The sequence below is a fragment of the Porites lutea genome, chromosome 2 (assembly GCF_958299795.1).
Source record: "Porites lutea chromosome 2, jaPorLute2.1, whole genome shotgun sequence".
In the NCBI taxonomy this organism is placed as follows: domain Eukaryota; kingdom Metazoa; phylum Cnidaria; class Anthozoa; order Scleractinia; family Poritidae; genus Porites; species Porites lutea.
In genome coordinates, this window is record NC_133202.1 from 4,750,084 (window position 1) to 4,765,989 (window position 15,906).

The 15,906-nt window shown below is 40.4% G+C and overlaps 3 protein-coding genes across 4 annotated transcripts; all 3 read right to left on the reverse strand.

Moving 5' to 3' along the window:
- Nucleotides 1-89: 89 nt before the first annotated feature.
- LOC140926518 (L-ectoine synthase-like) lies at nt 90-2,522 on the reverse strand. The gene is made up of 2 exons (XM_073376247.1): nt 2,265-2,522; nt 90-693 (listed from the first exon to the last, which is right to left on the reverse strand). The coding sequence occupies exons 1-2, from the start codon at nt 2,452-2,454 to the stop codon at nt 137-139; spliced, it is 747 nt and encodes a 248-aa protein (XP_073232348.1). The 5' UTR covers nt 2,455-2,522; the 3' UTR covers nt 90-136.
- Nucleotides 2,523-3,849: 1,327 nt separating this feature from the next.
- LOC140926519 (histamine H2 receptor-like) lies at nt 3,850-7,483 on the reverse strand. Of its 2 annotated transcripts, XM_073376249.1 has the most exons (3): nt 7,182-7,483; nt 6,044-6,799; nt 3,850-4,732 (listed from the first exon to the last, which is right to left on the reverse strand). In XM_073376249.1, the coding sequence occupies exons 2-3, from the start codon at nt 6,759-6,761 to the stop codon at nt 4,398-4,400; spliced, it is 1,053 nt and encodes a 350-aa protein (XP_073232350.1). In that variant the 5' UTR covers nt 6,762-6,799; nt 7,182-7,483; the 3' UTR covers nt 3,850-4,397. The 2 variants fall into 2 exon arrangements, with proteins under 2 accessions (XP_073232350.1, XP_073232349.1); XM_073376248.1 differs by lacking the exon at nt 7,182-7,483 and having other exon boundaries at nt 6,044-6,936.
- Nucleotides 7,484-12,228: 4,745 nt separating this feature from the next.
- On the reverse strand, nt 12,229-15,039 carry LOC140925208 (glycocyamine kinase-like). Its single transcript, XM_073375191.1, has 4 exons — nt 14,484-15,039; nt 13,393-13,787; nt 12,667-12,721; nt 12,229-12,396 (listed from the first exon to the last, which is right to left on the reverse strand). Exons 1-4 carry the CDS (start codon nt 15,037-15,039, stop codon nt 12,278-12,280), a joined length of 1,125 nt encoding a protein of 374 aa, XP_073231292.1. The 3' UTR covers nt 12,229-12,277.
- Nucleotides 15,040-15,906: the final 867 nt, after the last annotated feature.

The following is a 15,906-nucleotide window of genomic DNA, read 5'->3' on the forward strand; positions in this document are numbered from 1 at the left end:
ACATGGGTCTTCAACTCAACATGGCTAAACCAAGGGAACTTTTATTAAATTTAAATTGATTTTCTTGATGATTTTGTCTTATTTACTACAAACACTGAGGAAAACGTTTTTTATTGATATTCTCTTAAAGAAAGTTTTAGTAAGACGAGCCAGATTCCTGGTCAAACTTGAGACGCTCATTTCCCTTTAGCGCAGGGAAAAACAGGCAGATTGCTATGGAATCAGCGGAGCCAATCTTGACCACATGCGCATCGTTTTCCAAAAGAAACAAAGTCCCGCGATGTTTTTCAGGGTTAAACTCGTGCTTCTGCGCACCAGTTTGCAAGGCATATTCACCTTGACCTTTGATCCAGTAAACCGCTTCTACGTTGTGCTGATAATGCAGGCGCGTACTATTGTTGGCATGGCATAATGTATTGTGAACTGAGATATTGAAGCCTTCAGGAGCAGCTAGAAATCTCCGACTGTATCCACGCTCAAAGAAGACATTGCGGTCTGAATCAATGACGTCACTCAGATTTTTCATTAGAAAAGGAACTGGAGACATGCTTGGGTCACTTGGGACTGAACAAGCGACGATTCTCATTGGTTCACGAATATCTAACTTCACTTTGCTCTCAGGTGTAGGAGCAAGAACATGATCAGTGGTAAAGACCATTGTTTCAGTTGCACTTTTGTGTAAGATGCACTTTCCTGTAAAAAAGGAAAAACTTCTCATTAAAAACAGCAAAAAGGAAGGCTCATACGCCACTTGCACATCTCCCATCATGCATCTTATTTTCGGCCCAAAACTTTTGCATGACCTTTGTTTTTCATTTCTCGTGGGTATTAGAGCTATCCAAAGAGAAATTGAAAACAATGCTTATGCAAGCTTTTGGGGGACAAATAAGGTGCGTTATGGGAGAGTTTAAGTGGCGTATGGAAGTAGCCGATTACAATCTCGTTCCTTTTAGTCACAAGCACCAAGGATCACTAAGTCTAACCTCTGGAAAAATCCGAAAAAAATCTCTAATTGGCCGATAAAAACATGTTCATCACTTGCAAATTTCTTTGCTAATCAAAAACCTGTGAACACGTTTATTTGATTTTGACAGGTCATCTCTGCACACACCAATCTTAAACAACTTGAAACTATTAAGGAAAAAGTTTATCTCAATATAAATTCATGAAACCATGCCACAACGACACGTCTAAAAATTTCCTTTGTCTTGTTATTGAAAGTCGTTCAATGCCACTTTTTATACAAGCATGCTACTGAACCTTTCAAATTTACAAACAACTGTACTCATTCTGAGCATGTGTGTCGTCACGACTAACGAATGTCTCCATCCCGTCATTTTAAATAAATATATATTTTTTCGGTCTCCTTGATAGTCTTTTCGAGTTACTTGATACATTGATCAAAAATCACACAAAGAAAAACTGCCCTGGGACAATTATGTACCAATGTGCGTGCAAGGGAAAATTCCCTTAGAAACTTCTCTTGATCAAATGCGTAAGCAACTTCACGCAGGCCCAATTAAACCAGAACCAGGATTTTGTGGTTCTAGTTTTGGATTCTTCCAGAGAGTCCGTGGTAGGAACTTGATTTCAACATTCAAGTCGGTACAATATATGTCCCCATACATGAGGTACCTACCGCGTCCGTTGCACGTTCCGCTGGATAAGGGTAACGCAGGCTCTGGGGACCGTGAGATTAAACCCCGGTCAAAGCATCTTGCTATTATAACCGTATCAATCTCACATCCGGGAGAACAAACCTGCTACCCTACCCGTTGGCACCTCAAGACACTTACTCATATACACAATTAACTTAGCAAATTGTTGATAAAATGTAGTGATTCGTCGAACAGCTTAATAAAAAAATCGTTGATTGCGAGATGTGTATGAAACTGTCTTCAACACTCCATAGCCCTCTGCTGGTCTCAGCTAGCAAGCACATGCACTGCAAGGAGCACCTCCTAAGCTACCATGTCTACATACGTATAGGCATTTGTTACCGCTTGCCTTTCAGTTTGTCTTCTGTTGCTTAGCCTGCGTTAAACGCCTGTATCAATTCTCAAACGCAAATAGGCGAAACCATGAATAATAGAATGGCGAAACTTATATGCTGTGAAGCCTATCATGTATATGGTCACGAGACTTCTCATTCTAACGTTCAGTTCTTCACTGAGTTCTTTATAGCAAGCAATCCCAGCTGCTATGAAAAGCTGTTTTTGTAATCACGGACCGTTGTGAATACTCCCTGATACTCATCTACGTACCTTCAACGCAGTAATAAATGTGATTTTGATCAGGATAAATAGCAGTGAACGAGAAGTCGTCCTCAGGTTGAAGGGTGAAATCGTACATTGTGAAGCCAACTTTGTCCTCAGGTGATACGAGCACTTTCCCTAGTAATCTGACGAGCCCGATCGGCACATTAGGCAGTTCATTTGCAATTCGGACTTTCATTGTCCCTTGAAAACTTCGTTTTGCAGAAATCAGACTGTGGCTTCCGTCCACACACGCTATCAGCCAAACAATACGCGAACCAAGTCACGCAAAGAGTCACGCATCACCGGGTTAATCTCGGCCCTTCAAAATGGCGACGGCTCCCGAGCCCCCTAGACAACCATTATCTTGGCGTCCATTTTATTAGTCTTCTTGTTTAAAGGGGCTGTGTCACGGCAGTCCAGTTCATTTTGTTTAATTTTGCCAATTACACGCCCTCAATCGCTATGGAACTTAAAGTAAGCAAAGAAATTACAGGAAAATGACAAAATCAGAGATCTGAGACAAACAAAAATGTCTCCTGAGCATTTTTTTTGAAGTTGCAAGCAGCAGGGATCAACTTTGAAAAACTGTTAGGTTGAACAGTTTTCAAAAACCCTAATTTCAATCTTTTTCAATCTTCTTCAGTTTTGCCCATCTGTGGCATCTGTTGTTTCTGTTATGTTATTTTAACCTTCCTTTAAAGTTGCAAGCGGTCATTTTTATGTTTCTCTTAATTTAACAGGCATTTTGTAATTTCCTAATTTGGCTGAATTTCGTGACACAGCTCCTTTAATATTGTTTCGTTGAAATTCGCCACGTTTAATCAACTCGGTGACAGGGGATAAAATAGGACTTGCGTCCCATTCCACCCCTCATTACCCACCAGCCCATGGACCGTTCACGCCCGACCCCCCTCCCCCCCCCACTCTTTCCGAACAGCATTGTGGGGTCTTGAACGTTCACTTGATCGAAAAAGAAAAAAAAGACTCAACACGCGGCATGCACTTCGAAAATCTGATTATTTATTGAAGATTTTATAAAATAGACTACCCTCTCAACATCTCATGGCTGTTGCGACTGAATTGTCTAGAATAAAGTCATAAAGGAGAATGCTGAGGGTATCAGACCAGCGCAACACAACGGATAAATTATAAAAAGGCGGCAACTTTTTATTGTCCAGAGACTTATAGACCATAGAAACGACGTCAAAATGTTCAAATGGAAAATGTAACCACTGACAAGCCTCAGTGGGTTCACGGCAAAGTTTTGAACAGTTTCAAAAGTTCACAGCCTGAGGTTACCTTTAATCCTGGGTTAACTGTGTAAACAGAACATGTGAGTTGTCATAGTAACTAACTAAACCTCGGATTCTTTGTTAATAGTTCTGCCAACTTTCCACAGGAAACCCATGCACCTTACAGCGAGCTGCATGTGCTTCGTCTGCAAATGCAAATGTGTCGCAAATTTCAACGACTTCAAAGGCAAAAGAAATACTAGCCTGCGAAAACATCCGTTTCTCCACCGTCTTCTCCGCTGGGCACGTTTCGCAACGTCCCCAGAGGCGAAGAGCGAGGAAAAACGGATGTTTTCGCAGGCTAGAGAAATACATGGCGCTTCCTAAATCTGATAAGTCTTCTACTGGCCAGGAACTAGTACATTGGCAATTTTAAAAAAATATGACAAAGGTTATGGTTCGATTCCCGGTCAAGCCTGAATTTTTTTCAGCTTCTCAACCGCTTAGGTTGTTTATTCAATTGCGAGGATCATTTTCACTTTCATAAAACAACAGTAATCGGCTCCTGAAAACAATTATAGTCAACTGCTTTTCAAACAGTCACCTCTCCACAAAGAGCAAGCTTTAAGTCCCCAGAGAACATCCACACATTTACTTTTGTTTGCTGTCCACAACGCTTTTGCTCTGTCGGGTTTTCTCTTTTAATGACATATTATGTCATATCGTCAGGATTAAAGCGCTAAAATGCGCATCGGTAACAAATAAATACGTTCTATCTTTTGCCAAACGATTGGTGTCAAATTAAAACCGAGTCCTTCCCCCTTCCCCATACCGGTCACCTCTCGGTAGGCATCTTACCTCCGTCCCCCCGGGTTGCCGCTGGGTTCGAGTGTATAAGCGTGGTCCCCTAACTAACGGAGTCCCTGTGATGTAGGGACGTGCTCATAAGAGTAGAAACTGTTTGACTTTCCATCTCATGTCTGATGTAGTTGGCACGTGACCGGGGGTCGTTATTTACGTCGCGGAAGCATTTTCCACAGATCTTATTGAATGCTCTTCTGTATTCGTTGTTTCGAAGAGAGTAAATCATTGGGTTGAGAACAGTGTTCAAAAAAGTTAGAAACATCAGTATTTCCAAAGTCTTTGCTAGTTCGTGATTGGTCGTTCCTCCGGAGTAAATGTGCACTAAGGATGCCACGACCACCGGTAGATAACAGCCCAGAAAGGCACCAATAACGATTGCTACAAAAAAAAGATAAACGTGTTTGAGGCCGGTTTTCCCTAGCGAAGGAGATGGGGCGTCATTCTTTTAGTCAGAATAGAAAATAAGCAGATAAAAACTGTCCAGAACAATTCTTTATGGATAAAACTGGCGTGAAACTACTTACTTTTGATTAGAAGTAAAAAAACGGTAAACTACCATTTTAAAAGGGGAAAACTTGTTCACGTGGTACAAATTCATGCTCGCCGTTTGGTGTACTCTTAATTTCTCTATTATAGCTGACCGGTGCGTCCCCTGTAACGATCCCAAAAAGCAATTGCGTGACACATTTCGAGTTCAGTTCCCCGCTCGTTTCTAAAGTGGCGAACAGAAGACTGCTTGCGACGGAAGATCTTAGAAAACAATGACCTCAACCAGGTTGATATCCAGCGGTTTTAGTGAAAACAAGGGTTTGGGTTGGATGCTCAGTCTCGCGGAATCATAACACCTGGTCTCCGTCGTTGTTATGTCGCAAATGAAAAATAGTCTCTACTAATGAAGTTGCTAAAACTAATTATAAACAACATGGACCTGCAAAATTAAGGGCAACTTCCCAAAAAGCTTTAAGTCAGAAATTTTAGTTATTTTTCAAAACGATATTGATGGCACTGGACTTCACCTCAAGAATGAAAGAAGTTTCTTTGCGTGCCGGCTGCTAACAGAGACAATACGATGTTACAATGATGTACCTCTTCTAGAAGTTATTCAAATTTGAGAGGTCAGCATATGCCGACAGTTTCGCAGACAAAAACACAACAAACATAAGCCTTTGAAGGTCAAGTTTGTCCTGAAACAAAGTGGCCCAGTGGTATATCTGTCCTGTTTAGAAAATGCCTCGACAACCTTTCAGTTTCCGATGACCAACTGCAGTGGTGAAACTTTCACTGAGGTCCAGAATGGTTTTTTTTCTAGCACGGCAGGGTTATTTTTAGGTTTATAATAAATATTCTGAACGCCAAAACCATTACGTAAGGCTTACATACTGTAAGGACTTTGAACTTTACAAAGTGGCTGGCAATTAAGACCGCATTAAAACGCTTGTGTGACTGGACAAGGCAATGAACACAGCCAAAATGGCAAAGCATTAAAATTAATTTTCTCATTCTTATATTTTAATATACAGCGATTGGAATAAGTATAAACTCATTTTGAACGCTCTGTTTGAAGTCTTCTCTTCCGCTATGAAATGCACCAATAAGAACGCAGCGAAAATGCATGCGGTCCAATTTCCTCATCACTTCGCGTCGGAATCAAGCTTGATCGCGCATTGCGTTATTTATATATAAACTTACCAAGTGTTTTTGCCCATTTTCTCTCTCTTGCTCTAGGGAGCCGGCTGCTTTGAACTCTAACTGTAGACTCAACGACCGCAACTCCTACACGGTTGGCCTGGTACCAAGCAATCTTGCTAATCCGATAATAAGCCGCCATCATCGCGATAAGTGGCAAAAAGAAAAGAAATGTCACGTTAATGAACATGTGTGCCCGGTTCATTCTGTCTTTCTCCTCAATAAAACCTTCGTTGATACATACGTAAAAACTCGGGAAGCCGTGAAGGTCTGTAATCACCGCAGGGAGGAGATGAATAGATATTAATGGAATAATCCAGATTGTTAACAAAATGACAGTAATCCGCTTCGGTGTAACTAAGAATCGGTACCGTAGAGGATAAAATATGGCTATATATCTGTCCAAGCTCAAGGTAAATAAGTGCAAGGTACTGACATATAATAAAACGCCAAAATTTTGGCCCATAAGATTGCAGAGATTCGGCTCTTTCCCAATGTTGTAGTAAGTTAGTACTTGGAAAATAATTAACTGAACGACTAGAAGATCTGTCAAAGCCAAACTGGCTACAACGAAGTTCCGTACCGTTAGACGTAAATATCTGTCCTTGAGAACGACGAAGCATATACTTGAATTACCAGCGATGTTTGCCAAGGCTATGAGACAAAGCAAGGAGACTTTGAAGATTTTTTCTATCCGATCTGCCAATGACAACTCCTGCATGGCCGATGGATTGGTTGTTTCCGTAGCATTCTTTAGCCCTGACGACATATTTGTAGAAAACAGTGCGTCCATTACTCAATAAAAACAACCAGTTTAAGCAAGATAAAGTTGATCCCCCAGGCTTGACTACTAATAAAAATGATTCTTTTTATAGATTTCGAAGATAAACATCTGGGATAAATTATAATATATTCCGGACGTTTTTGTCTTGTAACACCCCGAAGCAAAAATGAGCAGAGATGTTTTGCTTTCCTGTTTTGTTGAAAACTTGCTGGCAAGGGCACCGATCCACCGATTGCTTATTCTTATCACATTTTAGACACAGGAGGGCTTTATTGCTCACATTTACCACCTCACTGAGTTTCAAAGGGTATGTTATATTTAGATTACTTGTTATTCATAAGCATGCACTATCAATACCTTTGTTCCTATCGCGTGGTTTTCCTTGACTTTGTTTCCAGTGGCTTCTAAAAGGCCAAGCCTGCTAAAACTTGAACGTTTTCCAAGCTCATAACACTTTTACTTTTAAAATGACAAGTACATTGCTTCCAAAACCAATTTGTACCTTAAGCATGCCCTTTATCCACTTTAAAACTACGTCATGTATCCCAATCATTGGCACGACATTGTTCCATTATTATAAACATTAAGAATATTGCTTCATGACCGAAGATGCATGTGATTGTTCCCTCGCGTTTGACATGTTTGAGCCGGCACGATAGACGTTCTTTTGTCTTAGCATTTTAACAGCCTCGCGTCTGTTAAATCACAAATCTTGTGCCTAAAAAACTCAAATGCTACAACAAAATGTATGTATATAAATGTATAAAAAATAAAATATTCAATTAATGTTTTTTCCATCTCCAGGAGGTATGAAAATTATTGGGTTGCTGAGGAGTCTGTCACAGCTGATCGTTAGATCTACTCTCATTAGCTGACTAAATTTAGTGGTACTGATACTTGTGAAGGTATGTGGTTTTTAGGACCTCTCTGACATGTGGGTCTCCGAGGCTGGTGACACTTGACACCGGAAGATGGATTATTTTTTATTACATTGCTCAACACAAAGGGAAAGAAACCATTGTGAGTATCTTAGTAGGGTGGGTCGTAGTATTCAATTGCCCTGCAGAGCCCAGGCATCCATTACCAATGTTTCAGACAAGTACGACTATATAACCTTGGAATGTCTACCCCACGTTGTTCAAAATGATCCGAATACTCTCACCTGCTATGTATACATTTCCAGAATTTTAGCAAAATAATGAAAAAATAATACTGATATAGAAACAAGCGCCGATGCGACATGTTGATTTTAATCTACAGGTGGTATGAGGCAAGAGCGTTACTGGGTTGTGTTTATTGTTTTCTGTAGTGCGCTGCTGCAAACCTTAAAAAACACTATTATTAGTTATCTGGCTTTGCAGGTCAGTTGTGTTTTTAATGGATTTACCCTTATCCTCTGAGGTTGGTCTCCTGAAAAATCATAACTTTTGAGGCAAAGTAAGATAGATTGAAAATTAATAGTGTTTGTTCAACTCAATAGCAAAAAAGCATTGTCTGTATTTTTAGAAAATAACTTTGGTATAATAACTTATTCTCTTGCGTGCCCTCGGGCACTATAATCTTTATTTTTCTTTACTATTATCATAGCGAAAACCAAATCCTGCTGTATGAACTATAATAACAAAACAGCAAAGACAAAAGCGTTTTGAGTTTTCCCGAAATTTGTTACGGTCCGGACGCCACACTTCAGGGGAGTGAATAAAGAATCGGAAAGTCATGTGTTCTTAGCATAAAACGGTCCTGCTGGACTCAGTCCGAAGTATCAGAAAAACTCAATTCGTTTTTGTTTTTGCTATATTTTGTTATCATTATAGCTCATACACTGTATTTTGCTAGTTTGTGTCAGAAGTACTTTACACTGCTTGGGTAATTATATCTTTGAACACTGTAAATTTAAAAGATTTGTTTTAGGTCTGAAATTGAGACTGTTTCCTCAGATACTAGACTGGGTGGCCGGCAAAAAACGTGGAGGGGCAGGGGAGAGAAGTACCTTCCCTTCCTCTCCACCCTTCTAGACTCCTGCCACCTACGTTAGTAAAGTATAGTACACCATTAGGGTCTAATATGACTGTCTTTATCAGGGCCAATATAGCCTAATTTTCTTGAGTTGATTTAGACCCACGGACGGAAAAGAGTCCCAGCGTGGGTTGCAATAGATATTTTATGGCAGCATATGTTTATTTTGGTTACAAACTGTGCTCAAATAGCTCTACCAGAGTCTGAAAGAAACTTCGTTTAGCGACGCACAACTGGGGATCCTCTGCTGACGGCGTCTGCGTCTGATATATACCCCGCTGCCGGGTTTTCATATAATCGTAGGGATCGTCTGTATTGTCCCAGTGGTCCCATAAACTTTGCGACGACTGAAGACAGAGAAACCTCTAGCCTGTTCCCAGGCTCCAAGATAGTAATGTGCAGAGATAATGAAAAAATGATGCAAAAAACACACAGGACCGTGGAAGAGAGATGGCGCCGCGTGTCTTATTTTCCCTTGACCTCATTTTCGCGACCTTCTTACAATCTAACAGCCCGGCATAGGCTATGAATGCTCAGTCGGTTAAAGAACAAAAAAAAAAATTAAACTCTTCTGACGCAAAACTCGTGCGTAAAACTTGCTAAAACGGATGTTAAGCCATATTAGTTAATTAAGCTAATTGATCCTACAGAACGTTAAATTATGATTTAATACCAGCAGTGATGAGGAGGTGGGGGGGGGGGGGGGGGGGTTAGTATGTGAGTTCCAATGATTACCTTTGGAATTTGCGGTTGCATATGAATGTCAGCCAAAGTGGAAAAGTTTGTCCAATTCAGTGAACTATTACGGAGTCGAGTCAAATCAGGTATGGATTTGACACCCAAAATATAAGTAGTATCTTTTATGCTTTTGAAGCTTTTTTAACGAGTATAACCCTAATGAATGAAGTACGGAATACAGTAGCTCTTAGCAGTACAAGGAAATGCAATATCACTTTCATTCCCCTGAAAAAATGAACACAACTCAGCATTTTTGAAATGTAAGCCCCAAAGGTCGCACAGAGCGGCTGTTAAGATCTGTTAATGGAGGCTATTACTCTGCGTAAGGGTTTTTTTTAGCAGAACCTGCATTCATTGTTATTAATTTGTACCAGTTGCTAACAAAATCATAGAGAAATCTAGGACTTCTGGAGGGTTTTCTCGTTGCAGTTTATTCCTGCACCATGCGTGAGCGACCTTTAGCCCGGTGGTAGAGGTTGCATTCTCGTCTCACTTCAACAAACGAGTGCTCCCCTAGTTTCGAAGATCATGTGATCAAAAGAAACGACGCGCTTTGGGTTTGAAAATGGTTGTATTTGTTTAAATCCTGATCTACAAAGAACTTATGGATGAACAAGAGGGGACATCCTCTCTTGGGATTCACAAACAAGCTTGATATTTATCCACAGGCTCGGAAGTAACAAAGGCCATGAAATATTTTTTTCCTTTTGGAGGTTGAAAGTTCAAGATTTCTGTTATTTCGCGTGCTTGAAACAAATAAACAAGGGCGATAGAGAGGTGTAATTGCCAATCCCCATAGCTCCCCATGGCTAGCTGAATGTTGTCATGTGCATTGACAGGCTTATGTTTTAATAATCTCTTGAAGTGTGCTTATTTTTAACAATGTCGGTGATAAACGTGTCCATGTGAAGATTTTTTGTTAAAAGTTCTTCCATTTCAATGAGGCGAGTCACGCCAGTAATGAATTGCTGGATGAGTTCCACCTGACAAAATAAAAATAGCATCGAGGTTTAATTTTAACCTTTAGCTTGAAATTTAATTTTTCCTGAATGCACGAAAGAAAAATAAAATTAAACCAGGGATACAAATGAACAACAACGTCCACAGATATCTCTTCTTGAGTTAGTGTCAAAGTAATGATTAAAGTATCAAGAAAAATACTTGTTCAGGGCTCCGCAAATTCACGACCATTCACATATTTCTGGTAAAGTATGAATCGCGAACGTGATAGGGAGATTGTGATGGAGTGCAACTTGACAGCACATAGGCGCACCCAAGAACTTTTTTCTGTAATTTCTGGATAAACGTTACATTCGTCCAAGATATTTTTACTACTGAACTTACCTACGATTTTCGGAATTTGCGTTTTTTGCAATTTTATTTAATACCAAGATATTGCGATTATTGTTAAAAATTGAAATGTGAAAAATTGGTATAAAGACAAAGCGTCCCCTAGAGTTTTCTAATGCATCAAAGTACGGCTGATCCACGTCTTCGAAGTTTCGACCGGACCCTCAGGGTAGCGAAAAAAATTTTTCGGATGATACAAAAAGGCTACCTAAAACTTTCGAGGCGCCCAAAGTTCCCCTAAGCATGTAGTTAAAATGTGGAGTGGTTATGAAGTCCGTCAGACTCCTTTGTAATTATGTTTTTGTGGAATGACGATGCACAACGTCCAATAGCATTCCTAACATTTTGATCTTACTGACCAATAAACTGACGTACCATTAATAGACCTTGTCACGGTTTTGGAAGCCGTGACGAGTAGACAACCGCGTGAGAAATTACAGTGTTTACTGAGAATCTAATGTCGAATAATTTTCGTAAAAAAGCTGTTCTGAAATAAATATGAATTGTAAATCGATGTTAACTAAAGCTACACAGCAAAGGATTTTACTAACAACTTTTGGGGGCCGTAACTGTGCTCAAACTTCTCTGAACGCTTGCTTTAGATTTTCTGCAATTTTTCCCGGGAAATTTTAGTTGGCAGGAAGAGAAATTTTTACAGACAAATGTTTAGAAAGTGGTTCTAGCGCATGTAGCTGCATGTAACGCCCTCAAATGTTTTCAGTAGAATCGTTAGGAGTGAAGCTTTAGTTTACAATTCATATTTCAGTTTTCAGGAATAGCCGTTTTACGGAAATTATTCGACATTCGATTCGCTTACAAAAACTGTAATTTCTCACGCAGCTACCTACCCGTCAACACTGTGGACGGATTCCAAAACCGTGACAAGGTCTAGGTTAACCCATTTTGCCAACAGAAACCAAAGGACTGTGTACCGTCAGGAAGCTTCCAACATAAAAAGCAGCACTGTTGTTTTTAAATTTGCCGGTTTTCCTCAATTTCCTCCTTTTATAACCAGTCTCCTCGAATAACTATGCCCTAAGACATCCAAACAGATAAACAGTTTTAAGGGCAGCTCCAACAAATTAACCAAACAGGCTTCTAAGGGCACATATAAAGAAAACCATTTGAGACACTTTTGACGTAGCATTTCAGATGGCATTTGGTCGTTGGACCCTCCTAGGCACGTGCTTAAAAAATGATAAAAATTTAACGGTAAAGTGGCATTAGGTTTGTAATTTAATACTAGCTTTTAGTTGTAATAAAGAATGCAAACTACAGAGAAAACTTATATGCAGTAGGCAGCCTTAGAAAATAAGAATAGAAAAATCGGTATTACAGTAATCACCACTTTAAAACAGCTTTATATAACTGAAAACACATGTTCTCACTTCGTTTTCTCCCATTCTTTTATCATTTGACACTTCAAATATTTTTCTTCGACATCCTTGAGGATCTGAGAAACGTAGCCCTGTAAGAAAAGAAAAAACAAAGGCACTTTAATATTCTTAAATATCACTGTATCTCCTCGTTTCATGCAACTATCCATGATTTTTAGTTTAAGAAGTAGAAGATTCAGATCTTCTGTAAAGTGGGAAACCCGCTCAGCTTATATCCATTTACTAATATCGGATAAGAGGGGTGATGGGAATGCCTCAAAAATAATTTTTGTTTGCCCTGGGGGCCTCAGCTTGGCCTAAATGGTTTATTTTTAATACAGCTGTAAATTTTGGTCACTGACCTGATTTTCCACGTCGTAGACCAAAAGACTTTAAAACAAATGGGAGTCTGGCATCCTGAAAAAAAAAAATGACTACTGAACCACGCAATAGAACGGAGTGCCGCATACAAACCTTATTCGGATAGTACACAACCCTACACAACTCTCTTGAACCTTGAATTTCATTGGAACTTCGAATAGCACGCAGCTATATTGTTTTAGGGCTAAGGTCCATTGTTGCTGTTGGTTGTTTACCGTTTTCTCTGCAGCATGTCACTTACTTTCTCTAGCTTCAGAGCACTCTGTCATTGTAAAAACTGAAGCCTGGGAATTGAATCTTAAAATTTGCCATTCAATTCATCTCTCTAAACTTCACCAACAATGGCCACAGTGCCCATGCTGTAACCTGCGGACGTACGGGCAACTAGGGAAAATAGAACCCTTTTTGTCTTTTTCCCTCTCGCCTTTCAAAGAAAAAGGGGAAAAGGACCGCCCTATCGCAGGTTACTTATAGCTCGTTCCGATGCAATTTTGTGAGCTCTCAAATTTAGGATTAAATCGATTTTGTGGCGAAAAGGGTAAATGTATATTAATACTGAGCCTTATTTCATAAAATTATTGAATCATTTGTAAATTTATTTACATATATAACACTTAACTTAATCTATTTTTCCCCTTTGTCCAGTTCCGTTGTGAACTGAACTGAATTGAACCTAAACAAATGTTACAGCTAACTTTTATCATCACCTTTGCAGTTAAAGGTAGTTTCACATTGACGCTTACACGAAGTGAGGTGCCAAGTTCTAGAGGCCTGGAAACCAGGTATCCATAGTGATGCGTTCGCATAAACTCGTATCCATCCTTGCCAAGGAAGTTTTCTATCTCAATAAGCAATCCTTTCAGAGTTGACAACCCGGCCCATAGGTCACCACCAAATTTCTGGCAAATAACCTTAATGTGTTCGTCCTCGTTTACCACAACCAACAGACGGTTTTGAACGTCATACCATATACCTCGCCCTTCTTTCCACACGCGGTTTGTAAAACATCGTTGCTTTAAAAACAAGTGATGGACCTCGAGAATGTGTTCGAGCTCCTGGTCTTGAAGCCGGCTCAGAGGAATGTATTTACCCTGAAGATTGTCTAATTTTCAGAATTGAAATGCAAATAGCAATCAGTTACAAGCCTAGGCGATTGGGAATAACATCAGGGGCGGATCTAGGAGGAGGGTACAGGGGGTGCGTACCCCCCCCCCCCTGGAGATGACCTGCTGTTTTCTAATACAACTGGTATTCTGCAAAAAAAAACTATGTGGTTTATTGGTGTTGAAGTAGAGCAAGAGACGAGTGCACCCCCTCCTAAAAAAAATCCTGGATCCGCCCCTGAACATGCAGCCGTAAAGCAACCTTTCTGCAGCGCGTTTTTGCCCCATGTTTCATCGTACACACAGAAGGAATCAGAAATTTCTGCGGGGGAGGGGGGACAGAAAAGTAGTTAAAGGTAGGAAGCTTGATTGGAATTTTCTAGAAGGTTGAGGGGTATTCGAAAAAAAAAAAAAACTTTTGTTGGGTTTTTAATGGAAGTATTTTAAAATCAAATATCAAATTTGTTGCTTTTGTCAATGCTCTCAAACCAGAGGCGACCACGTGATCAGCCTTTCCCGCCCTTTTTTTCGCATTTGCGCCATCCGTTTTCAACATGAAGAGACTGGTTTTCATTTTCACGGAACTCCGCGCGAGTGAAAACTGATTTTTTTGTCATTGGATGATGCCATTTTAGTTCATGTCGTGAAAAAATATTGAGGGGACTGTGATAAACTTGCTTGCAGGCTACACCTACCTTTTAGTTTATCCAAAACTCCTGTCACGATTGCCTCGACAAAAAGTCTTTGGTCTCTGGTGCAGAACCAGGAGAATGGAACACCTTTTAAAGACCTGAGCACCCGTAATCTGCAGGAGAACACTTGTGGTTTATCAAGCAAAAAATTGTTAGGGGCGTCTACACAAAGGCTTGTCGTTTGTACATGATCCGCGCTAACTCCGTGAATGTCTCTGACTAGCCGATCAAAAACGCTTTGAAATAACACGTATGATTCCTCATCACCAGCAAGAATTCCTATCTTGTCTTTCTCGCGAATTCCACGGCGTAATCCATCTTTAAGTGAGAAACCTCTCACGGTTTTGAGTTTTCCTAACTCTTGAAGTATTGGTTCTGTGAGATAGGAGCAGATAATGCTGTCGTTTTTCCCGAGTTTTCCAACAAGGAAGTCTGTTTCTTCGTCTACTTTCTCTTGTTCATTGTGAAAAGTTACGGTTGATGCGTAAAGCAGTCTTGCACCAACCGATCTTATCAGTGCCAATAGTCCTTGATCTCGGTCAGTTCCTGCACTGGTCATGAAGCAGTAAAGAGCCGTTGTTTGGATTTTGACGTCATAATTAGAGGGAATTTTCGCTCGCGCTTGCGGAAGAACGCCCGTGAGGTCTCTTCACTCCGACTCTATCTTAGGCTATACACGTTCACACAGTACCAGATAGCTTATCAAAAATACGCCGGCCTGGTATGAACAGAAACGGCTCAGAGAAGTAGAACAAGTCGTTGAAACACTTCGAGCATCGTGCTGGAGGGTGCTGGAGTGTTTGGCCGAGGGGGTCCTGAAAATTTACTTCCTTTTAAGTTGGTTCCCGTCCTCGCTCTCATTCGTTAGGGACCTTACGAAACTACGACGGTGACGTCAAAGGCAACGTCAAAAAACAATACGTTTAGTTAGCAAAACAACAACTCTGCACGTGCATCACGCTCTTTTGTACATTTCTTTGCCGTCCCTACACAACTACATCGAGAAATGACCAAATATTAAGTATTTTTGAGGAAGTGAACGGCAAGGCGATAAATTCGTCCATCTCTGTCTGAACTGGGGCGCGGACCCCTCTCTTCAGCTCCAACATAAATTCCCTTCTTTTAAGTAACAGGGTGACTTGAGAAAATCGCGAAATGGTTTGAAAGGATTCGGAGTCTATTTTTTCAGTGATGTTTTCATGGACGTTGCCGTTGCCGTTGCCGTTGTCGGATCGTAAGCTAAGGTCCCTATTCACTTCCGCTGACGTTTGCTGCCTGTTCACATATCAAAGAGTGACGATCCACTCTCAGGATAGGCGTGGCGTTGCTTCGCTCTCTTCAAAAAACCCCGCCAAAATCACAGTTCTTATGTGTGAACAAAAAGCCTATTCGTTATGGTTTTCTGCCTTAGTGAGAGCCATCCCCA